This window comes from Corylus avellana, chromosome ca10 (assembly GCF_901000735.1).
Source record: "Corylus avellana chromosome ca10, CavTom2PMs-1.0".
Classification (NCBI taxonomy): domain Eukaryota; kingdom Viridiplantae; phylum Streptophyta; class Magnoliopsida; order Fagales; family Betulaceae; genus Corylus; species Corylus avellana.
Genome location: NC_081550.1, coordinates 10,182,328 through 10,194,952, shown reverse-complemented (window position 1 = coordinate 10,194,952; position 12,625 = coordinate 10,182,328). Strand labels below are relative to the sequence as shown.

Genomic DNA, 12,625 nt, shown 5'->3' with positions numbered 1-12,625 from the left:
CTCACAGTCACGCCGCTCACCAGTCACCACACAGCGACACACGGCTTTGGCCTTTGGGCTTCACACCTTCACCTCTTCAGTTTACCAAAAAATCAGATTCAGATTTTAGAGTAGAGATAAAGAGTTGTTGAGTTGCAGTCTTGCAGATATACACTGGCAGAAAAAATAAACAAGCTTACAACTTACAAGCATCTTCAATCTTCCAACTTCCAAGCTTCAATTTTTCGTCAAATGGATAATGGATCTAAGATTGTAAGAGAGATCCACAGCTCAGTCCCAGACTCACAGTGCACACTTCCATTCTAGAGACAGTAGAGTAGTTTTGAAAGGTGAAGAGAGATGAGAGAAGTTCAATCAGACGGAAAGGTTGATTTTGTTCTGATGCTAGGCTGAATCAAGAGACAAGATGTGCTTTTTGTTCTAATGCCAGGCTACCAGTAGAGGTAAGTTTGATGTGATGCTACACAAAAGCTCAAAACTCCAATTCAATTTTAGTTATGCTAGTTAGAAACGAACTAGAGAAAGACTGTCTAGTCGTTTAAGGGCAAATAGAATGATATAATTTTAGTTGGGGTGAAATTAAAAAAAAAAAAAAATTAAAGAGGATAGAAATATTATTTTGGGGGGACGAATTTATAAATTTGGGGGGACAAATTTTTTAATTTAAGAGACATATTTATAAAATATATATATTTAAAGAAGAATTTCAAAAAATTTGGAGGGACGACGTCCGTCCACCCCTTTATGGGTGCTAAGTTTCATATTTCTTAGTTATTAGGTAAAACTGAGCTTTATAATGAATTCTAGGAAAGCTTCAAATTGACTAGTCTTTTTGGGGTGATAGCACAAATGTGGTTAGCGCTTTTTCCTGGGTCGTTACAGGGGCGGGGTGGGTAACCGCTGTCGAAAAAATTCTATACCCGCAATCCACCCCTCCCCGCACCGGTTGGAAGAAATGCAACCCGTATCCGCAAAAAAAACCCTCAAAATTCGGCTGGGGTGGGGCAGGTTCTTGCCCAGCCCTACATGTTTTAAGTGCTTTTTTTATGTTACTGATGTTTGAAAACAAAACTAAAAAAAGTGTTTTTAGTTGCAAAAATGACAATAAAGGGTTTTTTTTTCCCCCTATTTTAGAGTAACTTTTTTATATAAAAATGATTAATGTATATATTGTAATGGTTTATAGAACAAAACGTCAGCATTTTCTTACTTTTGTACTTATATGTAATAAAAAGTGATATTCATCATCAATTTTTTTCTTTTTTTCTTTTTTGTGTAGTTATTAACACACTTACATCATTAAAATAAGAATATATAATTTGTCAAAAGTAGCATCACAACACTTCAAAGTATTTAACACATAACAAAGAATAACATTCAAGGAGATCCTTACAACATTTTAAATAGTTTATAACAAAACAACATTAAAAATTAAAAATTAAAATAAAAAAAAGAACAACATCAACGGGTCATAAGTAGATTAGCAATACGATCATACTCAATCAAGTATGGTGCGCGCACAGCAACTAAAATGGACTAGCAGGGACAGATCAGGTGCAACACGGTACACATGAAGGAGTATGGACCAACGGGCAGGGATCCTGTGTGACGCGCTATAGTGGAGTAGTGTGGATTTGGCGCGCGGTGAGCGTGTGGCGCATGAATTTGACGCGCCGAGCTACATATCAGTGTGTGCTAGATAGAGTGAGGTGTGTGACGACGATTTTGGAACCCTTTTCTTCACAGAATCTCCGATTTTAAGCTAAAAGACCTCTAAAATTTCCGTCACATACCAAAAAAAAAAAAAGAAAAACCCGCAACAAGCGTTTAGTGTATTGTTGAAACAAAAGGAAACACCAAAAAGAACACTCAAGCGTAAAAGGAACTGCACGAACGGGGAACAGAGGCACCAAGAAAATGGTGGCTCTGACCATGTAGAAAATAATTGTAGAGAAGAAATTTATATTTATGATATATTTTTAATTGTACAATAGAATGGCCTATTTATAGTTTTTTTTTTTTTTTTTTTGACATGTCCACACAAGAGGGGGAGGGGGGATTCGAAATAGTGACCTCCGCTTCATTAGGCGTGGTCCCAACCAATTGATCTACCTATTTATAGTTGAATAATGCCCTAAAAGAAATGAAATACAATAATTACAAAATCACATAAAATCAACATATTTATAATAATGAATACGGTATCAAATATTGCAATAATATATGTAGAGAATATTTCTATAATATATTGAGAATATTACAAAAATATTTTATCACATAAATATTACAAAAATATAATATTTTAACATTGACTGCTTTATGTTTTTTTTATTAGCATGTACATTGGCATGAATAGCCCGGATGGAATTGGTGAGCTGAATGGAAATGCCCCTTGGAATAAAAGTCAAGAATTAAAAGTTATTTATTGATATAAAAAAAATAATAATAATTGCAAAATTTTTTTTTTCTTTTTTAAAAAAAAGTACATAAAAATCATTACGTCACCATGTCAATCACCGGAGACCATTCCCAATTATTAGCTTGCCTTGATTTTTGCAAACTCCAATCATTAGCTTATATTGATTTTCCCGAAGAAAAACTATAAAATAATAATAATAATAATAATAAAAATAAATATAAATAAATAAAATAAAAAACTCTCGCTCAGACAAATTTTGAATCATATTCAATTTAATACACATTGTCAAACATATTTTCTTAATTTTGTTTTCTGTTTTCTAAACCATGTAAATATAATTCTTTTTTTTTTTTCTCAAAATTTTGAAAACCTAAAAACTTAAATAGAATTCAACAAAATTAGGCATCCAAACAAACCAACAAACACTTGGTGAAGAGTTGCATTACATTCTATATATAAAATAGAGAATGGGGTCAGAATATTTTCACACTAATTTTTTTTGACATTTTCAATTCTCTCTGTCCCCCTGAATTTCCATCCTTATAGAAAAATCCTTCCAACCCTTTCACACATTCATTCTTCAATTTCTTTTAAGTTTTAATCAAGAATGTCTTGTCTATGAATAGATGAGGCATGACATTGTTGTATTTATGCCTGTGCATTCAAGCCATTTGAATTTGGTTCCATAACATTTTCTTCACTATGCCATACTTCATTTAAAAATAAAAAATCCATTGATCCAATAAGCTAGGATTTTATTATTACTAGGTAGTCAGTAGTCTTAAATGGAACGCATTATTGTGATTATACATGCTGGAACAAGAAACAACATAGTCGTTTGGAACTTTTGAGCGTGCATTCAGAACTGGATGACTCGTAATTAAAGGATCCGACATTCACGAATACGATCTCTACGACGACGTCTCTTGCTGTCGCTGCCCTTGTCTCCCTTGGAGACCTTGCTAACCTGTCTTTGGCTCATCTTTTCTTCCATTCCATTTTGTCTTCTTCTGTAATTAAATCAAATTAAGTAGAGACATCAAATACTACCCTCTTTTTTCTTTTCTTTTTTCTTTTTATTTTTTATCTTTTTATTTTTTATTTTTTTTATAAGTAACACTAGCCTCTCTTTTCACCAAAAAAAAAAAAAAAAACTCCTCAGTAAGCCTTATATATATAATGGTGATTTTAAAAGGCAATTATGAGTATTCTCATATGAATTTTAATCCAATTGTAATTTTAAAAATCATATATGGGTATAGGAAAATGAATATAAAAAAGTGGGAGTAAGTGTAGCATTTCTCTTCTTAAAATGTGAGAACTAATATTAACGAAACTAATCATTCACAAGACTCGTTTCTTTTATGTGAAAGAATTTAATCTACTTGTGGCAGTCAAAATAGAAACAATAGAAGTTAATTATATGTACCCCTATTTCCAATCATTTGCATAAGAAATTGGAAAACAAAAATTATTGGTGAAAATTTGGTCAAATAAATCAAAGTTCCGATTAGAGCACCCAAAAAAGAAAGGGAAAAAAAAATCCACAAGGTCAAATTGAAAAAGGAAAGAAAGAGAGAGAACAAAAATATTGAAAATCATGCTGAGCTTTATCATCATGTTTCCAAGTTCTATTTGTTTTATCATCTTAACTAGTAATGATTCACGCAACTTTGAATTAGGATTCTCTCTAGTCCAAATGAATAGGAGATGATTCAGTTGTTGTAAAAGTAAGCGCATATTTGTCCCAAAAAAATGTGAATAGACAATTCTGTCCTTACTTTTACAAGAGAACTGGATCCTCTCCAGTTCATTTGGTCCCTCAACTTTCATCACACTCATATCTTAATGGGCTAATGTGACAGTATCCATCAGCCCTTAATCAAATTCAAGGGTCGATGAGTATTGCCACACTAGCACAATAAAATAAAGGTATGATGGAAGTTGAGTATTTATAATTAATTTTTTTCTTATTTATAGTTAGAATTTAAACAAATTGAAGTTATTAAATAATGTGGAAGCTCCTAGTTTCCCATAAACAAAGACTAAGAGAGAAAGAACTCCGAATTGGGACCTGAAAGAATTCTTACCAATAATTATTCAATCGTGTGAGGCAAGAACACATACTCAAACAGCCACCAGAACTTCTACTTGAGTAACAGTCGCACGAAGCAAGCGACTTAAGCCATGCTTTTTAAATATATATATTTAATTATTTTGGTAGGAGTAGTAGCATATCTCCACAATATCTATTTAATGCAATTAATTCATTCTTTGACATTAAGCCATGTACACATGAGTTTTAATTCATTATAGCTACTCAGGAATCAGGATAATATATTATTTCTGAAAATAACGCGGCCATTTTTTACTATAACTAAAAAAATCCTGAAAATTTTCCTAAAATACCCTAACTAAAGAATGGATTCCCAAAAGACCTTTTTTAATTTTTATTTTGTTCTGGGAATCCAAATTTTTTTTTTAAAAAAAAAAAAGAAAAAAAGAAAAAGAAAGATTTTTAGAAAGATGTTATTTCATTCTTGAGAAAATATCTGTTTCTTATCTTAATTAGAGGAATAATTATTCTGCATTTTAAGAGAATAGGAATAACTACTCCCAATAATGACTTCGTTCATGGTCCCATGCCTAGGTACCAAACAAATTTAAAATAAAATACCATTATTGGAAATAACTACATCACAACCTACCCAAAAAAAAAAAAAAAAAAAAAAATAGCATTTAGTGAACTAGACCCATCCAAATCTTACCCCATCAAACCCAGACAATCCGGTCCCCCAAAATTTAAATTACTAGTCTTTAGAAGAAAAAGAAAAAAAGGCAGGAGCTTTAGTTTCTGCAAAATTTAAAATATTAGTCTCTAGAAGAAAAAGAAATAAAGGCAGAAGCTTTAATTTCTTCTTTTGATATTGTTTGATAACTGCTATTAACTATTATTAATTTCGCCCAAAGATTTCACCCCCATTGTATATCTATCTAAAAATGTCAAAAAAAGTCGGAAGAAATCAGTGCCCACCGGTGTGGAAGATCCTCTAAATCAGTGGCAGTTAGACCCCACCCCACCCCACATTACTAAAGTTATTCGTATAACTTAGCTTGTTTGTGTAGTATAAAGAGTCGACGAAGCCATTTTCTCACCGTCCCTGTCGGCCTTATTCCTTTGTACTCTGGCAATAATATACAATCCTTTGCGCCATGTTTGTCAAACATGGCCCATGATCTCTACTAGGCACCCATGCTCGGCTCTTTTTTTCCTCGTCCTATGTTTTCCTAACTAGCGCCATGTTTGTCAAACGTGGCCCATGATCTTTACTAGGCACCCATGCTAGGCTCTTTTTTTCCCTTGTCCTAGTCTGTTGCTTGTCCTAACTAGCCGAGCGTGGAATAGAATAGGCCATTCGTTTTATTCCAATACTAATGCCCCGAATGTACAGAATCCCACCCCATATTGCCTTTACCGTGCATCCCCCAACACTATTTTATAAAAGAGTAAAAGAGTGGGATTACTATTCAGATCGATAAAGCATCACCACCAATAAGATTCTCCCCAATAAGAAAACGTACCAGATTCTTGTCCATTAAGGGCGACCAACGGCTGTTGAAAGCGAAGGCCAAAACACCTATAGGGATTCCCCATCGTAGCCCTTCACTCGCAAAAAGAAATTGCCATGTGTCCAGTGGTTAAATAGAGTAAGACAAATTCTCAGCAAGACGACAAAATTCAAATCTGAAAGCAAGCTGTCTGTCCTTCGAATTGGTTCCAGGAAGAACCGAGATTTCGAGATATTTTCGTACAACAGATTTGGGACAACACCTCGGCCCAAGACTTCCACGTCATTTGCTAAAACTGATGAAACTTTTTTCTTTACTGCCTCTTCTAAGCCTTTGTAGCACGTCAGTGAAGACAGCGTTAACTCTACTATTAGCACAAATCTTAACGTATATCAACGCTGACCGCGTACCTACAGCTATGTGCAGGCACATGCACACGTGCATAGAGAAGAGCCAAAATTCACTTAGTGACATAGAACTATTGCACATATTTCCCCTTGCACAAACGGAAATTTAGAGTTTCCAATCATCAAGAGAATACGAGAATTACTTTCACCACCTTGGCTGAATCAACAAGTAGCTCTCCTTGTAATTAGGCTCTTTTAAGAGGAATGGCCTTCAAAGTCCGGAAATACTGTGCGAGAGAGAGAGAGAGAGAGATGACACGAGGCATGGCAGTTGCATAAACTGCTACAACTTTCTCTCTGGGTTTGGCAAATTAAATTTCACGGCCTTGAATTTTTCAGTTTGGTAATAATGGAACCAAACATGTCATGGTTTGAACAAACATGCAAGGAATCACACAACTGCCAATTTAAATTGTGTCTTATGATGATAATAAACTAATGCAAAGTTCAGAGAAGATGTAGCACATACAAAAAAAAACTTGGAACCTTAACAAAATTAGTCACCCATAAGCAAAAGCATCAGATTCATCCAATTGTTCTAGGTTCATAATACCAAATTTAGAAAGAAAAATAACAAATGTAAAGTAAAAAGACACTAACAACCCAAGCTACTAAACAAGAGACAGAGCAAACAAGTAGATACTAAACAACAGTGCCACAAATAATGCTAACAGGAAGAGACAACCAACCAACCAAGGCTAATGACATGTGAAAGATGTCCTAAGGGGAAATAGAAATGCCATCAAACTTATCTGCCCGGTACCCTTTTATGTTTTTATGCTTTCCAAATTTTAGATTTCGTTGAGTGGTCCTCACTTGGCCATCATGACTTTGACAAATTCCTCATAGTTGATCTGTCCATCACCATCCACATCAGCCTCCCGAATCATCTCATCAACTTCCTCATCTGTCAGCTTCTCACCAAGATTTGTCATAACATGGCGGAGCTCAGCTGCAGAAATGAAGCCATTCTGGTCCTTGTCGAACACACGAAAAGCCTCCTTAAGCTCCTCCTCAGAATCAGTGTCCTTCATCTTGCGGGCCATCAGGTTAAGGAACTCTGGGAAGTCAATGGTACCATTCCCATCAGCGTCAACCTCATTTATCATGTCCTGTAGCTCCGCTTCAGTTGGGTTCTGCCCCAGTGATCGCATTACAGTCCCAAGCTCTTTGGTAGTGATACAGCCTGTAGAAAAAGTTAGGACTATTAGAATGGTATATAAAATTACATTTAACCCAGATATATCAAAGCCTACCCAAATTTCATTTCCCAATAATCAAAACTAAAATAACAAACTAAAATAACAAACCTAATCAAAGCCTACCCTAAACAAGGCCTACTTTTCTTCCAACTGCTTCCCCATTTTCAATTTTCTTTATCACCATTACAATAACTTTTGAAAATTAAGTCTTCCTTTTTTATATTGAACCAAAAAAGTAAAGAGAAAAGAAACAACACACCAACATAACTCTTCCATTGTCATCACATCAGACTACTAAGCATTCACTACATTAGATGCAGACAAATGGAAGGACAGATAACAATTAAAAGTAAACAATAAAAATTGTTAAGTGTGAATTTCAACATTTTTTAACTGCTTCATCAGTCCTGTTAAGCAAAAGCGCAATACCAAAGAAGGAAACATGATACCAACAACGCACGAAACAAGAAAAACAACAAAACACAACCCAGAAAAACCTTTAAGATGTACAGGTGCATTCTACAAACTCCTATACGATCCCTCATAAGAGTAAACAAAAAATAATGACACCATGCTGCCCATGTGATCAATGCAAACGCTTAAGATGTGAGGAAGTTCCTCTTAGTCGCTCTCTTGTTACTCCCGGTGTACTAGGGTTGCGCCCCTCTGCGCTCTTTTTTTATATATCTTTACTTATCAAAAAAAAAAAAGATGTGAGGAAGTAAACACTTGCACAAATTCTCCAAATTCAACACGCCTCAAGTAATTTGAAATTAGCATTACGAATAATTAAAAGAAAAAGAAAATGTTGTACTTCTGTTCCATTACTGTCTAACCATAGAATTAATATTTTATGTACCAACTCCAGAACTGTTTCCAATAAAGCCTCAGAGTCACCGAAAGCATATCTCAAAGATGCTAGCTAAAATAAATGGATTTTTCTAAATCAACCCAAGTTACAGTTTGGTGGACACTTCTACTGAAAACTATGTGACAGGCCCTTGGAAAGAAACTGGCGTCAACCTTTATCTAACACTTATTTGGACACGATCAAATATATTTAACTTCAATTACCTAAGAGGAGCACAATTATAAGATTTTCCATATTTTCAACAAAACTTGTACATAGTTTATATTTTGACTATCATTCTGCTATCCATGTCAAAGTCAATGATAGATAAACAGATACATGTTTAACTTCAGAAATTAACAAAACCATGCACATTTACCCATACCCTTGCGTTTAAACTTTGGGAGTTCATCATCTATAAAATAAGTATCCATGTTGAAGCATCCACAAATCATAAACCCCAAGAAGCATTTATACTTTAAACTCCTAAAATTAGACTAAACCTTTCCAACAAATATACATCTCAATACAGTGGGCTGCACAGATAAGAAGCAAACTATTTATTAGAAGCGCATAAAGACAAAACATAAACTATTTATTAGAAGGGGCCCATACAGAGACACCGCCAGGCATAACAATATTTTTGTTACCTCAAAGCAAAACAGCACAGAATATTTCTTACAGCGAAGGATCAGAAAAAATGTCATTCCTACACCGAAACATCAAAACTATAGGAGAAAGGAAGATGGACCTCCTAACAAAGGTGTTTGCATAGGAAATTCTCCACCCCACGTACGTAACATACACCAATACTACGGAGCACCAAATATGCATAACACATTCTCTTTTGTTTCTTTCTGATGAATTGCACAACACATTTTCCCATTAACAACAAACCATTTCCCTTAAAACAGCTCACTATGTGATTCTTATGACATACGACCATAACATAAAAGTGCTTTGCACGAAAAAGTACTATTTTCAAAATCAAAAGCACGACATTCTCTAAAAATGATAACCGCAAATCCTGAAAACAAAAAACAGCCATTCCGCAAATCAATCTCATTCCCCACGAAATATATGATCCAATCAACCACACCGCAAATATCAAAGAAGAACAACCAAAACAACAAAGAAATAGTAGATCTATCAAAATCGAACAGATCATGAACAACCCAAACACACGGAGACAAAATCACAAAATAAAAATTCGACAAAGACAAGATAAAAAGAAAAAAAAATCTAACACGTGAATATCCACAAACAGCAATCAAAGGAAATCAAATCCTAAAGAAAACCCTAGATCAACCACCAAAAATTCTAACAGGAACATACAAACATAAAATCCAAAGGAACAGTTAATTGATTCATAATAAAATACAGAAAATGGATCTGAAATTAGGAGGTAAATCCAGAAAAATAATAAATAAAAAAAAAAAAAGTGATGGGAAACGAGGAAAAAGAAAGGGCTTAAAAGAAACGAGACCATCTCCGTCCTTGTCGAATAGGCTAAAGGCCTCCTTGAACTCGGAGATCTGGTCATCGGTGAGCTGATCGGCCATTTTTTTCCGGCAACCTGCTTGACGAGCGCTAAAAACAGAGAATGAACGAGAAAGGTGAAAAAATGCGTATTTCTGTTGTGTCCCGCTGTGGAAAATAAGGAAGGGGATCCAGAGGGTATATATAAACGCAAAGATTGTCCAACACCCAAGGGCATCTGATTCTCTCCCATCCGCACGTAATCCTTTTCTTCATCTTATTGCCAATTTGTTATTCCCGTTTGACCATATTGCCCCTATTATTATCTTTTTCTCTTTTTTTCCTGGTCAATATTGCCCCTCGTTAACTCTAAAAGTATTTAAGAGAACTGTCTTTTCACAAAGTTACCATACTGCCTCTCATCAACCGAAATATTAAGCAAGTTTCCTTAGGGAGTAATAAAAAATAATTTCTATAAAATCATGGTATAAATTTTTTAGAAATGTTATGGGTCAATAAATTTTTTATATTTTGTTTATATTCTCTTACAATTAAATTTGTGGGGTTCAGTATTGAGTTATATAAGGTCTGGTCTACAAATTAACTTCTAGCATTTCTTTAAATTTTTTGTATCTTCTAATAAGAGGTTGACACGTCTTCTCAAAACAAGAAAACAAATATTACTAAAACACCCAATCATCCACTCCTATCACTCATCTTCATAAAATAAATAAATAAATAAAATAAAAAAGGCTCCCCTATCAAAAGCCAACCAACACAACAAGCAGAAACAGAACAAATTGGAACAAACCCCCTTCCCAACACAAAAACAAACAACACCAACGGCTACAACAGATTCACACCAGCAGCTAAGGAAACAAAATTTCAAAAAGCTCCCTCAGCTACATGGGTTTGTTTTCGCACTCTGTATAGACTGTATTTGACAACACTGTTTTAAGGCAAAGTGCGAAAATTTATGGTGTGAAAATCAACCACGATAACCAATGAGGGCACTTACGGGTGAACCAAAATTGAAAATTGAGGGCAATTGTGAGTGCACTTCCAAGTCAACAAAAATGGTTTTGGGCTCATGAGAAGTGAAAGGTGAGAGTAAAATGACTTTGTTTTTGTTCATAGATGAGTGATAGAAGATGAGTAATTCTAGAAGTCACTCTAAGAATGAGTGTCTTTTAAAATTATTATTTGATCAAAATTCAATAATGATTAATCATAAGGTCAATGGTGATTTTAAAAGCGACATCATTTTTGAAGTAACACAAGAGGAACATAAGAGTAACTTTTAGCATTACTCGATAGAATGGCGATGATTCGGTGTTTTAGTAATATTAATTTTTTTTTTTTGTTTCAGGCTGACGGGTTATCCTCTTATTGAAGGGCATAAAATGCTTGATTTGTAAGAATTTGTACGTATGATCTATTATTTGTAGGAAGTCTCCCATTAGAGTAAAAATCCTATGGAGGACAAAGTGATAGAAGTTAGAGATAATTGATTTGTTAGAATGAATAATGATACATACTCTCTTTGACTTCAACTCTATTATTAAGTCATAATGTAACTCTTGGTGAAGAGTTATATCATATCACCTATCATAACTTCCATGGAAGTTATTTTACCTTTCATAGGTATGATAGTATATGGGGATGACCACAGTAATTATTGCGTGATCATCCTTAAATCATCATCTTCCACTTGATCACACTATAACATATGGTAAGTAACTCAGTTGAACACTACCACTTTGGTACCAATAATTTTTCATATGTCAACTTTCATCTATGGAGACTACAAATCAGCGTTAGACTATGACATTTCTTACTATATATACAATTTTGTCAGCTAACCGCACCTTTTACCATATACTTTCTTACTGATTGTATATTAGGATGACTTCATTTTGCTATTTACCAAACGATTGACATCAATTCTCTGTGCTTAAGAATATAATTCACACCTATTCCACAATTGACAATTTCAGCCATACACAAAACTCTGTGTTGACCTGCATCGATTTTTAATCAAGTATTTCCTTAAACAAACATTATTTATAAGGTTTTCCTTAATACACCTTATCAGTGTCTTTTAACACTTTTAGAGCATGGATGTTACTCATTTTTAACATAATGCCTCTTTGTAAATTTTACATTTATGTAAGTTGTAATATCCGTATCTCTTTAGTGTCTTATGTCTTTGACCTTACCAATTATGTCCCCTATTAAACAGAAGTGCATAGAAGCATTCATTTAGGCGTCCTCGAGTCCTTCCATATGTGCAATAACCTATGTAGCTACCACCTAGGTGTTTCTTAATCCCATTGCAGCTACATGCTCTTTGAATTTATCCAATGACAATCCTTTGGTCATAGGATCAGCAATCTCTATTGAGGGAATGAATTCAACTTTTATTTTCCTTATTTCTACTATATCTTGAATATAGTGATAATTTACACCAATATATTTGCCTTTGGAGCTCTGTGCTCCACTTTTTATTAAAGAGATAGCAGACTTGTTATCACAAAACATATTAACTAGTTTATTGGTTATACCTAAATTTAAGTTGTTTATAAAATGTTTAATCCACACTACATTACTTACCACTGTGCTACATGATATATATTCAGCCTGCATGATATATTACTTACAATTTGGTTTCTTACTAATCCAAGAAACAATTGTTCCA

At 34.2% G+C, this 12,625-nt stretch overlaps 1 protein-coding gene across 1 annotated transcript; it reads right to left on the bottom strand.

Moving 5' to 3' along the window:
- Nucleotides 1-6,883: 6,883 nt before the first annotated feature.
- On the bottom strand, nt 6,884-10,163 carry LOC132163484 (calmodulin-7). The gene is made up of 2 exons (XM_059573788.1): nt 9,935-10,163; nt 6,884-7,582 (listed from the first exon to the last, which is right to left on the bottom strand). Exons 1-2 carry the CDS (start codon nt 10,008-10,010, stop codon nt 7,209-7,211), a joined length of 450 nt encoding a protein of 149 aa, XP_059429771.1. The 5' UTR covers nt 10,011-10,163; the 3' UTR covers nt 6,884-7,208.
- Nucleotides 10,164-12,625: the final 2,462 nt, after the last annotated feature.

Bases quoted from the DNA above. Each gene is read 5' to 3' on its own strand.
- LOC132163484 (XM_059573788.1), bottom strand. From the start codon at position 10,010: ATGGCCGATCAGCTCACCGATGACCAGATCTCCGAGTTCAAGGAGGCC. The intron at 7,583-9,934 runs GTCTCGTTTCTT...CTTTTTCTACAG, and splicing joins ATTCGACAAGGACGGAGATG to GCTGTATCACTACCAAAGAG.